At 35.6% G+C, this 22,267-nt stretch overlaps 2 protein-coding genes and 1 long non-coding RNA gene across 3 annotated transcripts; all 3 read right to left on the reverse strand.

Annotated features, from left to right (window-relative positions):
• Window positions 1–4,293: 4,293 nt before the first annotated feature.
• On the reverse strand, window positions 4,294–6,363 carry LOC142542867 (uncharacterized). The gene is made up of 3 exons (XR_012819596.1): window positions 6,238–6,363; window positions 5,283–5,348; window positions 4,294–5,019 (listed from the first exon to the last, which is right to left on the reverse strand). It is a non-coding gene; the product is annotated as an uncharacterized LOC142542867 (long non-coding RNA).
• A 419-nt stretch (window positions 6,364–6,782) lies between these two features.
• On the reverse strand, window positions 6,783–7,352 carry LOC142506204 (uncharacterized). Its single transcript, XM_075619386.1, has one exon. The coding sequence runs from the start codon at window positions 7,350–7,352 to the stop codon at window positions 6,783–6,785; it is 570 nt and encodes a 189-aa protein (XP_075475501.1).
• A 2,210-nt stretch (window positions 7,353–9,562) lies between these two features.
• LOC142506219 (uncharacterized) lies at window positions 9,563–10,939 on the reverse strand. Its single transcript, XM_075619405.1, has one exon. It carries the CDS (start codon window positions 10,937–10,939, stop codon window positions 9,563–9,565), a length of 1,377 nt encoding a protein of 458 aa, XP_075475520.1.
• Between the last annotated feature and the right edge of the window lie 11,328 nt (window positions 10,940–22,267).

Raw genomic sequence — 22,267 nt, forward strand, 5'->3', positions numbered from 1 at the left:
TCATCACGAGCAAACCCCTTCCCAGACCTTCTATGGACCCTAAGACCCAACCAAATTGACCCTTAGCTCGAACCCGAAGCCACACTCCCAAGTGCAAGCTGCGGCCGAGAGTCCTCAAGTGGATGGACTCCACGTTTGTGTGCCTAGGACCTGACCAACGAGCTCAGCCCCTGAACCAGCCTCTCAAGCACCTTTCTAGGACCCTAATCCCTTGACCTAGCCCAGCCCGAGCCCCCTGGCCGAGGCCCTGAGCCCCTTGCAAGTGCGTGACTCCCATGTGCGTCTCGGGTATGAGTCCTAGTTGGTTAGGACTTCTCCCAGCCCTGATGTCCGAGTCTTAGCATGGTAGGACTCTTCCCTCGACTCAACCACGTTCCTGGCTAGCCCTGGCTCCAAGCCAAGACCGAGCCAAGCTCCCATGATCACCGTGACTCCCGATGGCTTCCAGCCTGTTTAGTTCTTCATTGCATCGTTTTTTGTGTGTGTTTAGGACCCTTAAATCATGTAAGAACAAGGCTTGATCATATCCTAATCATGGCAGCCCTCTTAAACACATAAAATCATGAATTTGAATCTTAGAATCATAAGTTTACCCGATGTGCATGCCATATTAGGAAAAATTCATAAGAACTTCATGATTTTCATGCAAGCTTATTTTAAAACGATAACACGATGTGATAGATGAGAAAAGAAGATGTATGGCGTGCCTTTGCGTTTTAAATGCACGAATATTCGATGGCGATGCGAAGAACTTTGACGTAGGAGACTAGGCTGAATTTTTCTTCAAAGAAACCCAAGTTTTGCCCTAGGAAATTACGTGTGCACGTGTGTCTCCTGATGGGGGAGGGTCATGTATGGGTTGTGGGGCAGAGGGGCGTGAGTTGTGAGGGTTTGGGGGTAGAAATTTGTATTTTAAATAGTCAATTAGGATACTAACCAAGCTTAGGCCCAATAAGAGAGTTAATTAGGCCTATTAAGCACAATTTTGCATATTTTAAATATTAAAATTTATTAATATTAAAATTTATTTTGAGTAGAAAAGTTTGTGAATTTATTAGTTGGGTTGTCAAAAAGTTCGTATTTTTAATGAAAAACCAACACCGATAAAATTTACGCGTAGAAAATCACTTCAAAACCTTTTATTTTCAAAAATATGAAAAATCATCAATCATATTTTAAATAATTAAAAAAAATTATTTAATAAGAATTTTTTTCTATTTTTCAGTCATCGATCTCCGTTCCTCGATCGCAACTCGAATAACCTTTTAAAAATACATTTTAATGCATGTAAGTAGGAAAAATACTAAAATATTACATAAACGTGTCACATAGTCAGTCTAACAATTAAAATCATTTAATTATTCCTTTTTCATATTTCCTAGATTTACATACAATTTAATTCCGTTGTCTTATTTTTTGACCTTACATTATAATTTATGATGCTTTTGAGAGGATGTTAGAGTTAAGTTTAATTTTGAAAAAATTTAGCTTAGGTTGGTTGACGTCTTACGATTTTATGCTTTGAATTACTTTCTTTTGGATTTTTATATAATAGTTGGTTGTTTATTTTTAAATGGTGCAAAATATTCATATTTTAAATGCTTAGTGTTTCGGCTGAATGTATTAGAAAGAAAAAAAATTTCTAGTATTTTTTAAGAAAAATAGTAGTGGACGTTTCAAGTATTTTCACTGTTGCATGTGAATGTATATGTATTACTTGCTATCATGGTTAAGGTTTTGCTGAGTCATTAGATTTAAAATGTGTAATCAATGCAAGTGAGCATGCTTTTGATAATGATGGAGGACTTGATGGTTGAACTGGCTGGACTGATGGTGCACATAACCCGAGGACCATCGCTAGTTTTCCGCGTTACATTTATGATTTAAGATTACTTTAAAGATTGTATGACTTTATGCTTTTGAGTGGTTTTGAGGGGGTTTAAGAGTTTATGCTTTATTTTTAAAAATGTTAGTTTTAGGTTTGGTTTGATGATTTATGATTTTATGTTTTGAATGGCGTTTTTGGATTTTCAAATAATTAATTTGTGAGTTTATTTTAAATGATGAAAAATATTTATAGATATATGTATGTATATTGTTAATCGGTCAAGAGTATATATAAGAGAAAATTTTCTAGTATATTTTTTAAAAAAAAACGAGTATTAGACGTTTCATCAGGATTCTCGTGTACCATGACTGATTTAGCAAAGTGAATGTATTTCCTTTGCTAGTATTCATTTTTTGCATTGTACCACTGGTTGATGGTTCATCTTGACTATCAAGCCCATACAAGTTTTATCTCCAACTGGTTTTTGCTACCCTTGCATTTCAATCAGTGTAACTGACGACTTATTCCAAGCCTGAATTACTTCAGTCAGTTTAGAATTTTCAGCTCTTAGCTGCTGCATCAATAAATCAATTTCATCTTTTTTATTTTTCATCGTAGCAATCTCCTCTTCGACATTTAAGTTTTCAGCTGATTTAAGACTATCAATTGTGTCAGTTGAGGGACCATTTTGCTTTGCTTTAGCTTCCTCGAAGGAGATAGCTAGTTTGCGGTACTCATTTACCATATCGTGCAGTCTTGAAATAAGCTCTTCTCATGCGAAATAAGTTGAGCTAAATTCAAATACCTGGTCTGTAGAACCCAAAATCAATACACGTAAAACACATTCATTTATTTAAATTGTTAAATTATTTATTTAAGTTTAAAATGATTTTAGCGATGCATGATTTATGAATTTGCATTATTTTAAATTATTTATGTTTATGTGATGCACGTTGAATTGTTTTCTTGACTTTCATGTATCAGGCGATTATTCGATGCAAGATCGGGAAAATGAGACGGGCGACGATTTGGACGATTTATAAAACGTGGTATTTTATTTCGAGTCATGAAAGTGTCATTAAAACGATTTATTAAGTTTTTAAGCATTTTAAAACCTAATTTATTTATTTAGTGATTCTAAGATTTTAAAATTTAAAAAGTTTAACACTTGTGTATTTTATTTTAAATTTAGGGATGCTTGTAATGTAGTGGTAAATTAGTATTTTATTTAGTATGTTATTTGATATTAGCATTTTTTAATTAATCAAATTAACTCATTAATTACCTTCCTAAGCTTTAAACTCACGCACACACCCTTTTCAGACACACACACACATTCACGATAAACACACACGCACATTTCTTTGTGTTCCATTTCATTTCTTTTGAAGAAAAACTAGGATTCTTGTTACCCTCTCCAGCAGCCCCTTCCTCTTAGATTTTTCCAGCAAATTTACATTCAGTTTGTAACAAGAAAATGTGCCATAATTTGTCCCGGATCAACCCTCGCATTCTCTCCGCTTCGGTAATGTTGTTTGGTGAGTCTATTCATCAAAGGCATGTATATTCTTTTGTTTTTGCATCGATCTCGTCATATTATATGTTTTGATGTGTATTGTGTACAAAATATATGTATGTTGTGAAAAAGCTTTGAAAAAAATGATTTGAAACGATTTCGGACCGAAATTTTAGATCTCAAAACCGCGTTTGCTATCATTTTGATTACTGTGAATTTTCGGTTGATTTTCTGGAAATGTTTTCAACATACAAAAATGTAGTAATTTTTGATAACTTCGATTTGACAGTATTTCGTAATTTTTGAACAAGAAATGAGTTATTTATGATCGTTTTCATGGGACTGCTCAAACTGCGATGTTATGAATACATGTTATTTACGTGTTCTTGAGAATTCTTTGTTGCAGGCTTCATTAGGAACCACCGTGTAATGTACCGTACTTTTAAAATAATTGAAAATTGCGGAAAAATAAAAATTTTCTTAAATAAATAATAATCTTTCAAATCGAGATTTAAATGAACTGCTCGTCTAAAAATATTTGAAATAAAAACAATTACAATCTAAGTTTGCAAAAAGATAATCGTTTAAACATCGTAAACAATATCATGGAAATCAGAGTATTTGAAGCATGCATAAAGTTCTTAAAATCATTGGCGGTCCTTGGGTTTTGCCTACTTCACAGACCGAGCCGGCTCATTGGTCCCCACCCCTCGTCTCCTCATACTCGTCCTCATCTGTATCAATCAAGTCTAGTGAGTCTAAAAACTCAACATGTATAAACTTAGAATAACAAGTAATACATAATAAAACCACATGCATCTTTAAAGTAGAACGTACCTACTTAAACTTGAACTTAATAACATAAACATGGATGTGCCATCATCATAAAACTTTTCGTAAACATACTTGCATCATACATACTTGAACATGTATAAACTTCATTGTGAGGGCCCGTGCTCCTGATTAATTTTTAATTATCAAAAACAGGATTTAATAGCGTAAACAGCGAAAACGAGTAAAAATTTTCCATTTTGGGCCTACAGAAATTTCGGCATGACCTCCCCGTAAATAGGACAAACCAAAAATTCCAAAACAACACAACAAAACATTTATACTCGAAAATAGAGTCCAATAAAACAAACAGAATACCAATTGCACATAGAGCCAGCTAGGCTCGATCACACCAAATAATATCCAACACTCAAAATACAACCATACAAATACACGAGGCATCTCCTCGGCAAATGACTCAATATAACTAGTATATCTGGGGACTCCCAACTCAAATCGACTCACTGGGCTCCACTGGCAGACGCTCCGCCAGCTGCATCAAAACCACCTGTATAACCTGCTATGGAATCACAAAACAAACCACAGCAGCCCCGAGGGACAGGGGTCAAACCCAAGTACGAAGATCAAATAAATTACAGCATAAATAAATGACATGTAATAAAATCAATGGAATGCAATGCATGTAGGGTACCAATAATCTCGGGTATCAAACTGGATCCAAAGAAACGAAAGCAACAACAGTGGCCACATGTGCCAGGGGTGTGACGTGTCAAATACGCCCCCGGCCCTCCACATCTGCGTCAGGGGTGTCAGTCTGCAGAACTGTTCGGCCCTTCCGCTAGTCATCAGAGGTGTGACGCTTAAACGCCCTCGGATCTGATGTCTAAATAACTCATCCAAGAGTAAACAGAGATCTCGGAAACAACGGAGTCATGGCTCGATATGAATGCGTGCTCAACAATGCATATAAATCCATAGATTATTCCAATATATTTAAAAATTCAGATTTATTTAAAAAATTTTGAGGAATAATCTTGAAATACATTTAAATAGCACAAAGAGCACATAAACACATAGTTTTCATAAAATCACATCAATTTAATTACACGTCTTTATAGACGCTATAAAGAATCGATCAATCCGTACCTTAACCTTCAAATTAAATTACCACAATAGTTTATAAACTCCTCGGTGCTTCCTGGCTACTAAAACCTTTGGCAAATAACTAATTACCATCAAATAAATATTCAACTCTTGGCCAAAAACAATTTTACTAATTCCAGCTTGGACCTAAGCTCGGTTGTAAGGCCATAACTCAACCAAAACTTAACCAAAACATACTTATCATACATGGCTGGAATCCTAACTCAAAATGCCATATTTTATCAGAAGACTTCAACATGAAATTCAATCATCTCAACACTGAAAAACGCCCAAAACCAGCAACCATGAGATGCAAGGTCTGTGACAGATTTAGTTTCGACACTTAGAAGTATAAAATTCATATCTAACTCATTATTGACTCAAATAAATATCCGCCAATTGGAGATGAAAAACAACTCAAATATCTAAGTTCTCCTAGAAGAAACCATTACCAGAATCCTAACAGAATAATCCCAGAATTAACAAGAAAGCTCTACTACATGCACACTTCGCAGACAGAAGTCTGTACTGAGCAGTTCCGGCAAAAACAGCATAACGACCTCAATTCTTAATGGATTTTAACGAATCTTATATCAATACGAAGACAACGCATAGCTCTACAACTCTATTTAGAATCACAAGTCCAAAATCCGAGAGCATAAATGTCATAAACTCGAATTACAGAAGCTAATCTGCACAGCTCCAACACAGCCTTCCATTTTGACACAGTTTGGTAAAAAAAAATCATATCAAATCTGTTTTTAATTGGAATTCCATTTCGTCAGTGGCTACAGAAAGCTTAGACATAGAGCTATAAGTTCTTTATGAACCACAAGTCAAGAATCTTAGAGCACCACACACCAAAAACCCAAAAACAGAACCCAAAAACCTGCAACTCGAAAAAACAGCAACCAACTTCTTCCATGGACAAAATTGAAAACCTAAGCTTAGGGATTACCTTCAAAAGCTTCCTTTGAACTGAAATAGAGTTAGAATCAACCTCTTTACACTCTAAAGAACCAAGAAAAATGACAAGCAAGAGGCTGGAAAATTAACGAAGCAACAGCTCGGTAGCTAGAGGAGATGCAAGAAGAGAAGGAAATGGATGCTTGTAGAAGAAACGAGAGATTTAAAGGAAGAAATGGATTGGGCTTGGGGCAAATGGGCTTCCTATAACACATATCTATATACATGAATTTAATTATTTAGCCCAATTGCTAGAATGTAACCCGATCCAAAAATTACAACTCTCGCGTGCTATTAAATTCCGATATGCATTTAAATATCGTCCATAATTTCGATATTTTCTAATACATATTTTTAACACCCAAGTATAATTATTTGGCGTAATTATTTTAATTTAGCACTTTAAAATAATTATTTCTAATTCTTGCCAAATACTGAATAATTAAATTCGGGTTCTCACATTCTCCCCTCTTAATAAAAGATTTCGTCCTCGAATTCCAACATACAAAACACTAGTACACAAAGTGGTTAAAACATTTACCACTGATAATACATAGGAAAATCTGAGTACATGGAGTTATTCATCATATTTTCAAACAAGTGAGGCCACTCTTGACGCATTCGAGCCTCTAACTCCCATGTAGCTTCTTCTATCCCATGTCTACTCCACTGCACCAAAACTAAAGGAATCGTCTTGTTCCTGAGTTGCTTCTCTTTGCGATCAAGAATTTGAACCGGCTGCTCAACATAACTTAGGGAACTATCTAACTCCACATCCTCGGTACTCAAAACATGAGATGGATCTGGCTCGTACTTCCGCAGCATCGATACATGAAACACATCGTGTATCGCAGACAAACTCTGCGGCAAGTCCAAACGATAAGTCAAAGTGCCAATCCTCTCAACAATCCCATACGGACCAATATAACGTGGAGCTAACTTCCCTTTACGTCCAAATCTCATAGTACCACGAAACGGTGATAGTTTAAAGAAAACATAACCACCAACCTGGAACTCTAAAGGCCGACGCCTTTTATTAGCATAACTTGCTTGACGATCCTGGGCTTCTTTCATTCTTTTTCTTATCAATTCAACTTTATCTTTCATTTCTTGTACAAACTATGGTTTAGACATCTGTCGTTCTTCTACATCTTCCCAACAAATCGGAGATCTGCACTTTCTGCCATATAAAGCTTCAAATGGTGCCATACCGATCGCTGTCTGAAAACTATTGTTGTAAGAGAATTCGACCAAAGACAATGATTATTGCCAACCACCTCTGAAATCCATTACAACTGCTCGTAACATATCCTCTAGAGTCTGGATGGTTCTTTTTGACTGACCATCTGTTTGGGGATGATAAGCAGTGCTCATGGCCAACTTTGAACCCAAAGCTGATTGCAAACTACTCCAAAATTTTGAAGTAAACCTTGGATCGCGGTCTGATACTATGGTTATTGGCACACCATGCAATCTCACCACATGATCAATATACAATTTCGCCATTTTCATGTAAGTACAAGTACGGTCATATGGAATAAAATGGGCTGATTTAGACAATCTATCAACAATCACCCAAATTGCATCATAACCACGATTAGAACGAGGTAGGTGTGTCACGAAATCCATAGCATTGTGCTCCCAATTCCACTGTGGTACTTCCAGACTATTTAACATACCGCCAGGTCTCATTCGTTCAGCTTTAACCTGTTGGCAAGTTAAACATTTAGCCACGAAATCAAAAATTTCCTTCTTCATACCTTCCCACCAATAATGATCTCTCAAAGTATGATACATCTTTCGATTTCCTGGATGAATGCTATGTCGACTACAATGTGCTTCACGTAGTATAGCTTCTTTCAGATCTATCAAATTAGGAACCACAAGTCTCCCATTAAAGCGCAAACTACCATCTGAGGCAACGCTGAACTTATCTGACTGATCTGTTTGAGCCAATTCTTTCAATCTATGAATATGCGGATAAGTTTTCTGCGCTGCTTTAATACTTGATATTATCTGTGGCTCGACTTTGATAGATGAAACTATAAAGTAATCTCTACTTGTTTGATAAGTCCATCCTGATGTTCCCAAATGCTCGTGGACTTTAGAAATATTCAGAGATATCAGCATAGCGTTTTGATCTTTCCTGCTAAGTGCATCTGCAACTAGATTCATTCGCCCTGGTTGATATCGAATCTCACAATCAAAGTCTTTAAGCAACTTCATCCATCGACGTTGTCTCATATTCAATTCGGACTGTGTGAAAAGATATTTGAGACTCTTCTGATCAGAATAAATTACAAATTGTTCATCGTACAGATAATGACGTCATATTTTTAACACAAACACAATGGCAGCCAATTCTAAATCATGAACTGGATATCGAGTCTCATGTGGCTTCAACTGTCGAGATGCATGTGCAATCACTCGCCCATTTTGCATTAAAACACATCCCAGTCCGTTCAAAGAAGCATCTGTACACACACAACAAATCCACCTGAGCCTGAAGGTAAAGCTCACACTGGAGCTGTTGTCAACTTTTCCCTCAAAGTCTGAAAACTTGTTTCACATTCTGCAGTCCACACAAAACGTCGATCTTTTTGCGTTAATTGAGTCATAGGCCTTGTAATAACGGAAAATCTTTCAATAAAACGCCTATAATACCCTGTTAATCACAGAAAGCTGCGAATCTCAAAAACATTTGTTGGTGTTGGCCAATTAATAACAGCTTCGACTTTACTGGGATCCACTGAAACTCCTTGAGCAGATATAACATGACCCAAAAATACTACTCTGTCCAACCAAAATTCACACTTAGAAAATTTAGCATATAATTGTGCTGCTCTGAGTGTTTGGAGGACTAGTCTCAAATGTTCTCGATGCACCTTCTTTGTTTTTTAATAAATCAAAATGTCATCGATGAAGACAATAACAAATTTGTCTAAAAATTCTCGAAAAACACGGTTCATCAAATCCATGAAAACCGCTGGAGCATTAGTCAATCCAAAAGGCATGACTAAGAATTCATAATGCCCATAACGTGTCCGAAATGCAGTTTTAGGAACATGTTCTTCTCTAACTCTAAGCTGATGATATCCAGAACGAAGATCGATCTTGGAATACACAGATGTACCCTGCAACTGATCAAACAAGTCATCGATACGCGGGAGTGGATATTTATTCTTCATTGTAGCTTTATTCAACTGCCGGTAATCAATACACATCCTCATTGTCCCTTCTTTCTTCTTTACAAACAATACCGGAGCTCCCCAAGGTGACATACTTGGTCTAATATAACCTTTCTCCAATAAGTCTCGTTATTGTTCCTTGAGTTCTTCCAACTCCGCTAGAGCCAAACGATACGGTGCTCTAGAAATTGGATTCGTCCCTGACATTAACTCAATACTGAAATCTATTTCCCTTTGAGGCGGAAAGCCAGGAATTTCATCAGGAAATACATCAGGAAAATCCTTTACCACCATAATATCTGAAACTTTCAACATTTCTTCCTGGGTGACATCAACTGCATAAATCATGAATCCTTCATTCCCTGCCAATAGTAGTCTAAACATTTCCATTGCTGACACTAATGGAATGCGTGACTGAGAATCATTACCATAAAAGTTCCACTTATCGCCAAAATAAGGTCTAAATCTAACAACTCCATGGAAACAATCAATGGTGGCTCGATAATTCGACAAAGTATCCATTCTCAAAATACAGTCGAAGTCAGACATAGATAATTTGATTAGATTAGTTATCATAAGGTTATCATCAAATCTAATCACACGGTTCAGAACTATCTCACGAGACATCAAATACACACCAGCAGGGTTAGACACATACACCGTATCCAACAACAAGGTAGTAGCTATCTCATGCTCATCGATAAATGCAGCAGACAGAAATGAATGAGATGCTCCCGTGTCTATCAATAGACGTGCAGGATGATAAAAAATAAAGCATATACCTGCAATGACCCCTCCGGGCATCTCATGAGCCTGGTCCTGTGTCAAAGCATGCACCCTAGCCTGCTGAGGTCCTGGAAAGTACTGCTGAGCAGATCCTCTCGGCTGTTGGTAGCTAGGCTGTGGAGTAGATGGTCTAGGCACTGGGGCTCGTGGAAACTGGCTAAACTGTGAGGGCTGATACTCCTGTCTTCCCGCATTAGGACAAACTCTCACATAATGTCCCGGTAATCCACATGTATGGCAGTCTCCTTGAACTCCTGTGCACTGGGTAGTAGGATGTCTACCTCCACATCTCCCACAAGAATCTCGAACATAACCACTAGGTCTTCCTCCACGAGAACTGCCTGAACTAGATGAACTACTGTAAGACTTCTTCTTAAACTGCTTTCCTTTAGCTCTGAATTTCTGATTCTTCGGTGGCTGGTTTGACTGTGGAGGCTGATAAGGAGGTATGCCCACGGGCAACTGAATGGTACTCCCGGACCCTTGGGAAGTAAAAGATGGAACCTGTTGTGATCCTCCCCAAAGCAAACTAGCCTCAATATTCTTTGCTTTCTCTACCGCTTCTGCATAAGTAGTTGGTGCTCCAGTCATAACCAACGTATGTATCATCCGATTCAGTCCTTGCATGAAACGCGAAAGATTGGATCGATCACTATTTGATACATGAGGTACATAAGCTAGTAGAGCAGAAAATTGAGAGGCGTACTCTCCCACTGACATATTTCCCTGAACTAACTGATTGAACTCAGCTTCCTTAGCAGAATAATAAGATGGAGGCGAGTATTCTTGAATAAAATGAGTACGGAATACCTCCCATGAAATTATCTGACCAGATTCTCGGATTGCTTCCTATGTGGCTTCCCACCACAGTTGTGCTCGATCTTTGAGTTGGTAAACAGCTAACTTGAGTCTCAGTTCTGGAGTGTACTCCACCAAATTAAATAAATAATTCATACTCTTCAGCCATGCCGTTGCTTTTTCACCACCTTCATTTCCAAAGAATTTTGGAGGACGCATATCTTGGAATTTAGCAATCACTAACTCCATTTCTCTCATTCTTTGGGTCAGCTGCTGAACTTCGCGATCCACTTCAACATTTCTTGCAACCTGCCTTTCCGGACGAATTGGTGGCTCCTACTCTACTTCTACCTCTATATTCACATTTTGATTTGCCCTTCCTCTAGGGCGGCCACGTCTACCTCTGTCAATACCCTCAGTATTCCCTATGTTCTGAGCTTCAGACTCTTGGATAACTTCTTTTCCTTTTCTGCCTCTTCCTCCCGGTTCCATTCTACAAGACACAAGGATTAATCCACAAGCAGAAAAAATAATAGTAAGCACTGAAGGGTTTCAAGGAAATTTAAAACTTACTCCACTAGGTACAAATAAACGAAGCGTCAAACTTACTTCACTAATAGCTCTATCTCAGCTAAATTAAATAATCATAGCATGCAAATCAAATAAAGAGCAAGTAGTAAATCAAATACGCAATCAATTTATTTGTGTCTAAACTCGAGCGTCCTAGACTCTAATTCGAGCATACCCCAGTTACGCTCTAATACCAACTGCGAGGGCCCGTGCTCCTGATTAATTTTTAATTATCACACAACAGGATTTATTAGCGTAAACAGCGAAAACAAGTAAAAATTTTCCATTTTGGGCCTACAGAAATTTCGGCATGACCTCCCCGTAAATAGGACATACCAAAAATTCCAAAACAACACAACAAAACATTTATACTCGAAAATAGAGTCCAATAAAACAAACAGAATACCAATTGAACATAGAGCCAGCTAGGCTCGATCACACCAAATAATATCCAACACTCAAAATACAACCATACAAATACACGAGGCATCTCCTCGGCAAATGACTCAATATAACTAGTATATCTGGGGACTCCCAACTCAAACCGACTCACTGGGCTCCACTGGCAGACGCTCCGCCAGCTGCATCAGAACCACCTGTATAACCTGCTATGGAATCACAAAACAAACCACAGCAGCCCCGAGGGACAGAGGTCAAACCACAGTACGAAGATCAAATAAATTACAGCATAAATAAATGACATGTAATAAAATCAATGCAATGCAATGCATGTAGGGTACCAATAATCTCGGGTATCAAACTGGATCCAAAGAAACGAAAGCAACAACAGTGGCCACATGTGCCAGGGGTGTGACGTGTCAAATACGCCCTCGGCCCTGCACATCTGCGTCAGGGGTGTCAGTCTGCAGAACTGCTCGGCCCTTCCGCTAGTCATCAGAGGTGTGACGCTTAAACGCCCTCAGCTCTGATGTCTAAATAACTCATACAAGAGTAAACAGAGATCTCGGAAACAACAGGATTTATTAGCGTAAACAGCGAAAACTAGTAAAAATTTTTCATTTTAGGCCTACAGAAATTTCGGCATGACCTCCATGTAAATAGGACATACCAAAAATTCCAAAAAAACACAACAAAACATTTATACTCGAAATAGAGTCCAAAAAAACAAACAGAATACCAATTGCACATAGAGCCAGCTAGGCTCGATCACACCAAATAATATCCAACACTCAAAATACAACCATACAAATACACGAGGCATCTCCTCGGCAAATGACTCAATATAACTAGTATATCTGGGGACTCCCAACTCAAACCGACTCACTGGGCTCCACTGGCAGACGCTCCGCCAGCTGCATCAGAACCACCTGTATAACCTGCTATGGAATCACAAAACAAACCACAGCAGCCCCGTGGGATAGGGGTCAAACCCCAGTACGAAGATCAAATAAATTACAGCATAAATAAATGACATGTAATAAAATCAATGCAATGCAATGCATGTAGGGTACCAATAATCTCGGGTATCAAACTGGATCCAAAGAAATGAAAGCAACAACAGTGGCCACATGTGCCAGGGGTGTGACGTGTCAAATACGCCCTCGGCCCTGCACATCTGCGTCAGGGGTGTCAGTCTGCAGAACTGCTCGGCCCTTCCGCTAGTCATCAGAGGTGTGACGCTTAAACGCCCTCGGCTCTGATGTCTAAATAACTCATCCAAGAGTAAACAGAGATCTCGGAAACAACGGAGTCATGGCTCGATATGAATGCGTGCTCAACAATGCATATAAATCCATAGATTATTCCAATATATTTAAAAATTCAGATTTATTTAAAAAATTTTGAGGAATATTCTTGAAATACATCCAAACAGTACAAAGAGCACATAAACACATAGTTTTCATGAAATCACATGAATTTAATTACACGTCGTTATAGACGCTGTAAGAAATCGATCAATCCTTACCTTAACCTTCAAATTAAATTACCACAATAGTTTATAAACTCCTCAGTGCTTCCTGGCTACTAAAACCTTTGGCAAATAACTAATTACCATCGAATAAATATTCAACTCTTGGCCAAAAACAATTTTACTAATTCCAGCTTGGACCTAAGCTCGGTTGTAAGGCCATAACTCAACCAAAACTTAACCAAAACATACTTATCATACATGGCTGGAATCCTAACTCAAAATGCCATATTTCATTAGAAGACTTCAACATGAAATTCAATCATCTCGACATTGAAAAACGCCCAAAACCAGCAACCATGAGATGCAAGGTCTGTGACAGATTTAGTTTCGACACTTAGAAGTATAAAATTTATATCTAACTCATTATTGACTCAAATCAATATCCGCCAACTGGAGATGAAAGACAACTCAAATATCTAAGTTCTCCTAGAAGAAACCATTTCCAGAATCCTAACAGAATAATCCCAGAATTAACAAGAAGGCGCTACTACATGCACACTTCGCGGACAGAAGTCTGTACTGAGCAGTTCCGGCAAAAACAGCATAACGACCTCAATTCTTAATGGATTTTAACGAATCTTATATCAATACGAAGACAACACATAGCTCTACAACTCTTTGTTGAATCACAAGTCCAAATTCTGAGAGCATAAATGTCATAAACTCGAATTACAGAAGCTAATCTGCACAGCTCCAACACAGCTTTCCATTTTGACACAGTTTGGTAAAAAAAATCATATCAAATCCGTTTTTAATTGGAATTCCATTTCATCAGTGGCTACAGAAAGCTTAGACATAGAGCTATAAGTTCTTTATGAACCACAAGTCAAGAATCTTAGAGCACCACACACCAAAAACCCAAAAACAGAACCCAAAAACCTACAACTCGAAAAAACAGCAACCAACTTCTTCCATGGACAAAATTGAAAACCTAAGCTTAGGGATTACCTTCAAAAGCTTCCTTTGAACTGAAATAGAGTTAGAATCGACCTCTTTACACTCTAAAGAACCAAGAAAAATGACAAGCAAGAGGCTGGAAAATTAACGAAGCAACAGCTCGGTAGCTAGAGGAGATGCAAGAAGAGAAGGAAATGGATGCTTGCAGAAGAAACGAGAGATTTAAAGGAAGAAATGGATTGGGCTTGGGGCAAATGGGCTTCCTATAACACATATCTATAAATATGAATTTAATTATTTATCCCAATTGCTAGAATGTGACCCGATCCAAAAATTACAACTCTCGCGTGCTATTAAATTCCGATATGCATTTTAATATCGTCTATAATTCCGATATTTTCTAATACATATTTTAACACCCAAGTATAATTATTTGGCGTAATTATTTTAATTTAGCACTTTAAAATAATTATTTCTAATTCTTGCCAAATACTGAATAATTAAATTCGGGTTCTCACATTCATCATTTTGCGTAGAGATATGTTTCAAAGCAAGTGACCCATACATAAATGCGCCTGATCAGACTAAAGCACAGTACTGTGATGGTAGGGATGTCAACTACCATATACATGAGATCCCCGATCATGCTTTACCGGGTGGATTGGTCCATGGTCATGCTTTACCTCTTTTCAATTCTGATCTGAACCATGTCATGCTTTACCTCGGTGGAGAGGTCACCGGCCACGTTCACCGACTTCCAAACCCATTCATAATTGGTCACAAGATTTTTACCATGTGATAAAGATAAAAAATGGTATATTAATTAAATATTTTATAATATAAATTTATGGTTTTTGTTTTATTAAATGTTTAAATATTATATGTTTTATAATAAATTGTATACAATATAAGTTGTTATGTAATTATAAGTTTTTACTATTTGTACATGTTCGATAAAACAAGAATAACCTTGGCGTTGCAAATGGGATTAAGATGATTCTTCGACCTGTAGAAAGATAATGTTAATATCTACAATATTGGTGTCAAGCATGAGATAAAAATCTTCTCAAAAGTGGGATCAAATTAAACAACAAATAAAGTTACCAAAGAAGTGGCAGTTTTACCATGCTCTAGCATTTTGACCATATCTCTCAAATTACTTGGTCAAATGGTGAAAAAAATACCACAATTCAAACAACTCAATTATCTACATGTTTTGTTTTATGTGGAAAAGAAAATTCGGATATAAAGATTTTCAAAAGTGATGTGTATTAAAATATAATTTCTTGGAACACCAATGAAGACTTTTGTGTAAAAATATAATATTTTATTTGTGGTTGTCTCCCCAAATTTGGCTATAAATAGAGGTGCATTGTAATGTATTGAGATATCCCTCATTTTATGAACAAACCTTTGAGTTCATAATATTTCTCTCTTTGTTTTTCTTTTATTTCTTCATTTAAATATTATTAGCATGTTAATTTCATATTCAAAGTTTTACACTTTGAATAATGAGTAGCTAACTTTCCAAAGTTGTGATGAAAAGATGAAACTCTTGGCATGAGAATAAGGTTATTAAAAGGTAAGAAACTATATTTTATAATATTTAATCATTATTTATAGTTTATGTTATATTTATTTCTTTAAGCATTATTATACCCTACTTATAAGTGGGAGTTTTGATTTATTGTTGCTACATGTTACACTAAATTCTTGGAACAATTTAAATGTTAGTTTGGTATTACCAACCATTTAAAGTGGATGCCTTGATTTATTATATATGAATATATCATAATATTAATTTCTTGGTACCATTTAAATGTTTGTTTGGTTTTACCAACCATTTAAAGTGGATGCCTTGATTTATTGTATATGAATATATCATAATATTAATTTATTGGTACCATTTAAATGTTAGTTTGGTTTTACCAATCATTTAAAGTGGAAACCTTGATTTAGTGTTTAAAAATATATATATATTTATAGCACAATAAATACTTGACAACATTTATAAGTTTTGGTATATATACTTATAAGATAATAATATATAACATAATATAAATATGATTATTTAATATATTGGAACCATTTTATTAAGTGGATTTCAATAATGTTTATTAATGTAAATTTTATAAAAATACCAAGAGTGGATCCTTTAATCTCAACTATTTAAATTAAAATTTGAACAATTAATCACATGAATCATACACGTACTAGTGCACCTTCATGTCTAGTTTTTCCCCTGATGCATCTCATTTTAATTTTAAGCCTGGTATTAGCCAACTTTTACCCAAATTTCATGGCTTAGATTCTGAAATCCATACATGCATTTACGAGAATTTGAAGAAGTGTGCAAAAAACACATATAATGATCTAAATTATAGCATGAACACCATTCGACTTAAGCTTTTTCCTTTTTCTTTAAAAGATAAAGCTAAAACTTGATTACAAAATCTTAGATCGGGATCCATTCGAACTTGGGATGAATTGCAACAACAATTTTTTAAAAAGTTTTTCCATCTCATAGAACAAATTCTTTCAAAAGGCAAATCATCACTTTCACTCAAAAACAAGGAGAAACTTTTTATCAGTGTTGAGATAGATACAAAGAATTGCTTAATCTTTGTCCACATCATGGTTTTAAAATTTGGAGAGTTGTTTCTCAATTTTATGAAGGTTTAACACCTAAAGATAAGCAAATGGTTGAATTTATGTGTAATGGAACATTTGAAGATAAAGATCCAAACGAGACAATTGAGTATCTCGACTCATTAGCTGAAAATGCTCAAAATTGGGACACTATAGGTATAATCGAACCATCAAACAAGATTCAATCTCCCACATCTGGTGGAGGTATGTACACCCTCAAAGATGAACATGATCTCCAAGTTAGATTTACCTCTTTGGCAAGAAAAGTTAAGGCACTTGAATTGAAAAAGAATGGTCAAATAAAATCTGTTCAAGAAATTGCGTGTCACATCTGCGATACAAGTGATCATTCTACAAAAGATTGTCCTACTTTGCCCTCTTTTAAAGAATATCTCCATGAACAAGTCAATGTTTTGAACAATTTCAAAAGGCCAAATTTTGAACCATTTTCTCAAAATTACAATCCAGGTTAGCGAAATCATCCAAATTTTAGTTTGAGGAATTATAATGCTGCACAATTTTCATAACCACATTTCCAAAATCAAAAAAATTTTCAAAATTATGCACCTTATGTTCCTCTACCTAAAAGGAACTTGGAAGATATATTGAATTCTTTCATTGCAAAGCGAGAGTCTATCAATACTCAAACTGCTCAAACTATGACAGATTTGAAAGATACTCTTGTTAAATTTGCATATGCACTTAATGTTCATGAAAAAGGTAAATTTCCTTCACAACCACAGCCTAATCCCAAGGATCATCATTCACAAACTGGAAATTCTGGAACTCAACCAATGGATCAGATAAAATCTGTTATTACCCTTTGCAGTGGTAAGGTTGTGGAAAAATCCATTCTTGAACCTTGTGAAGATGATGATAAATCAACTCCAAAGGGTAAGGAAGTGGAACCCATAACTAGCGAAGAGGAGGATCAACAGACAGTGTCACCACCATTCCCTCTGCATTGAAAAATACAAACAAATCAAATTTGAATTATGATATATATGATACTTTTAAACAAGTAAAAGTTAATATTCCTTTATTAGATGCAATAAAGCAGGTACCATCATATGCCAAATTTTTGAAAGACTTGTGCACTGTGAAAAGAAAATTGAACGTGTAAAAGAAAGCATTTTTAGCCGAACAAGTGCAATCATTCAAAATAATAATACTTTGAAATACAAAGAATCTGGTTGTCCTACTATTTCATGTATTATTGGAGAACGAAAGATTAAAAAAGCCTTTCTTGATCTTGGAGTTAGTGTGAATTTACTTCCATATTCAATTTATCAAGAACTCAATCTAGGCGAGTTAAAACCTACTTCGGTAACACTTTTACTTTTCGATAGATCTGTTAAAGTGCCAAGAGGTATGGTAGAAGACGTGTTGGTCCAAGTTGATAACTTTGTATATCCTGTCGATTTCATTGTTTTAGATACACAACCTATCGAAGCTTGTAATACAATTCCTGTAATTTTGGATCGTCCATTTTTAGCAACTTATAATGCTCTTATAAATTGCAGGAATGGAATAATGAAGTTGTCATTTGGTAACATGACATTTGAGCTTAATGTTTTTAATCTTCGTAAGCAACTACATGACAAAGGAGATGAAAGTGAAGATGAAAATCTTATTGAAACTCTTGTGTAAGAAAACATTCAAGAAGGAAGTACTCGTGACCAATTATATATTTTTTCCATTAAAACTGTTAAAGAAAATATTGAAATTGATCTTGATGATTTTATCAGGTATCACTCGTTACAAGGATCAGAGAAAGAATTTGAGGCAAAATATGAGAACAAAGATGAACCACCTGTATTGGAGTTAAAACCCTTACTAGAAGAATTGAAGTATGCATTTTTTAGAGAAGATGAAACATATGCGGTGGTAATTTCTTCCAAACTAGCAAGTGATCAAGAAGGCTATTATCAAATTCCCATTGCACTCAAAAGATCAAGATAAAACTATATTCACATGTCTTTTTGGAACATTTGCATTCAAAAATATGTCATTTGGATTATGCAATGCCCTAGCAACATTTCAAAGATGTATGCTAAGCATTTTTAGCGACATGGTTGAAAATTGTTTGGAGATTTTCATGGATGATCTAACTGTTTTTGGGAATACATTTGATAATCGTCATGAAAATTTGGAAAAAAATTTAAAAAGATGCGAGGAAAAGTTCTTATTTTAAATTGAGAAAAATGTCATTACATGATTACTTCTGGGATTATTTTGGTACATGTTGTGTCATCTCATGGAATTGAAAATGATAAAGCCAAAGTTGATGTCATTGCCAATTTACCTCCTCCAAAAACCATTAAAGAAATTCGCTCATTTTTGGGACATGCTGGATTTTATAGGAAGTTTATAAAGGATTTTAGTTCAATCTCTAAACCCATTTGTAACCTCTTAACAAAAGACACTGCATTTGAGTGGACTAAAGAATGTCAAAATGCTTTTGATAAAGTCATTCGACATTTAACATCAGCTCCTATTATGAAACCTCCTTATTGGTCTTTACCATTTGAAATCATGTGCGACGCGAGTGATTATGCAGTCGGTGCAGTATTGGGTCAAAGAAGAAACGGTATGTCTTATGTGATATATTATGCAAGTAGAACTTTAAACAATGCTCAAATGAATTACTCCACAAAAAAGAACTACTTGCTGTAATATTTGCATTAGATAAATTTCGTTCTTATTTGATTGGATCAACAACTATTGTGTTTACTGATCATTCTGCTATTAGATATTTGTTGACCAAATAGGATGCAAAGCCACGACTGATACAATAGATTTTGTTGCTCCAAGAATTTGACATTGTGATCAAAGATAAAAAAAACTGAGAATGTCGTAGCCGATCATTTATCGAGACTAGTAACAGGATTATCTTGTGAAATGACACCAATTAACGATAATTTTCCTGATGCATCTATTTTTGTTACTACTACACTTTGGTTTGCTAACATAGTAAATTTTCTTGTGACAGGAAAAATGCCAGCGCAATGGAGTTCCCAAGATAAAAGAAATTTTTTGAATGAGGTAAAAAACTTTTATTGGGATGATCCGTATCTATTTAAGTATTGTCCAGATCAAATTTTTCGACGTTGCATACCCGACAATGAGGTTAGTAGAGTCATTAAATTTTGTCATTCGGAAGCATGCAGATGACATTTTTCTTCAAAGAAAACGGCTTCAAAAACCTTGCAATGTGGATTTTATTGGCCCAATTTGTTTAAAGACACCCACGAAATCTGCAAGATCTGTGAAAATTGTCAAAAATCGGGTGCGATTTCAAAAAAAAACATGATGTCTTTGAATCCTATAATTGAAATTGAAGTCTTTGACTGTTGGGAAATTGATTTTATGGGACCTTTCCCACCATCGTTTGGATACTTGTATATTTTACTTGCAGTTGATTATGTTTCCAAATAGATTGAGGCAATTCCATGTCGAACAAATGATCATAAAATCGTCATAAAATTTTTGAAAGATAATATTTTTAGTAGATTTGGAATTCTTCGAGCCATGATAAGTGATGGGGGAACTCACTTTGTGAATAAGCTATTTGCTTCATTAATAAAAAAATATGGTATTACTCACAAAGTAAATACTCCTTATCATGCTCAAACAAATGGACATGTTGAATTAGCTAACAGGGAGATAAAGCCAATTTTTGTAAAAACTGTTAACCCAAATAGAAAAGATTGGTTTCTGCGACTTAATAATGCACTTTGGGCATATCGAACAGCTTTTAAAATATCATTGAATATGCCTCCCTATAGGTTGGTTTACGGAAAACATTGTCATTTGCCTATGGAATTGGAACATAAAGCTTATTGGGCGATCAAAACTTTTAATTCAAGCATGGATGATTGCAACAAATTGCGCAAATTGGAACTTAATGAACTTGATGAACTCAGAAATGACGCGTATGAGAATTCAAGGATTTATAAAGCAAAAATGAAATCATTTCATGATAAAACAATTCTTAGAAAATCTTTTGAGATTGGTAAAAAAGTTTTGCTTTATAATTCTCGACTTCACATATTCCCAAGAAAATTAAGATCAAGATGGATAGGCCCATATGTTGTAAAGCATGTATATCCTTATGGAGCTGTGGACTTTGAAAATCCTAAAAATGGTGATGTTTTTAAAGTAAATGGACAAAGGCTTAAACCATTTTTAGAAAATGAAATCTTTCAAGAAGAGTTTATTTCCCTTTCTGATCCTTGATTTTTTTTTGTGTTGTATTTACTTTGGTTTGTTTTTATTTTAGTTTTCCTTAATCTTTTTATTTTCCTGGTTAAATGGTGGATAACGGTACTCCGTGACTCTCATAGTCGGTTAAATCAGTTTCCCACAATTGCTGATACAAAAATAAAAAAAAAAAATTTCTTTTTAAAATGGATGAAATTCTCTCAAAAATTTGTAAATATTTTCACTCTGTTTATGAAAATGTTCTAAGAAAAATTTATGTAGGTAGGTGTGAAAGATTGAGATTGCTAATGCAAAAAGAAATTCCAGAAGATATTCGTCTTGTAATAGAAGCTAAGGTCCGATTAGGAGGAAAAGTTCCACAATCATTGCTCATTCGGTATTTGCCTGGATTAGGAAAAAGCACTTATGCGAAAAAACGAAGGGCCAAAAGTTTATAGGTTTGTCATAAGTGTGCAAGATGGACTTGTGACAAACGATGCAGATCTTTGGGATGTGTTTCTTATAACAGAGAAGATAAAATTAGTTTCATTAAGAATGGGCTGAGAAAGGAGTCTTTAGATAACATCTTATTGACTCTTGAGACGCATTCTAGTGGACAAGTGCATATTGAACTTCTACATTTATGGAAACAATTCCAAGATGAGCGTCATAGTCTTGGGAATCTGACTAAAAAATACCTTGTTTGCCAATTTATAAGAAAATTGGATGGGAAGCATATCATCGACTCATAGAAGGCGTTGAAGCGGTTTCTGGACGTAAAATCGGAGGAAAATTGTGAGCCACAATCACACTACTATTTATATGCATGTGTGTAATTATTGTTTTAACTGTTTATTCTGTTTACAGATGTGACCTATAGTTTTGTCATGATAACATATTACCCCGATAAAATCTCTCATCTTTCTCTCTATTTTCGTAGACCAAAAAAAAAGTAAAAACATGGCTGGATCCTCTGCACAAACATTGAAAAATATTTG

The sequence above is a fragment of the Primulina tabacum genome, chromosome 1 (assembly GCF_025594145.1).
Source record: "Primulina tabacum isolate GXHZ01 chromosome 1, ASM2559414v2, whole genome shotgun sequence".
Taxonomy (NCBI): Eukaryota; Viridiplantae; Streptophyta; class Magnoliopsida; order Lamiales; family Gesneriaceae; genus Primulina; species Primulina tabacum.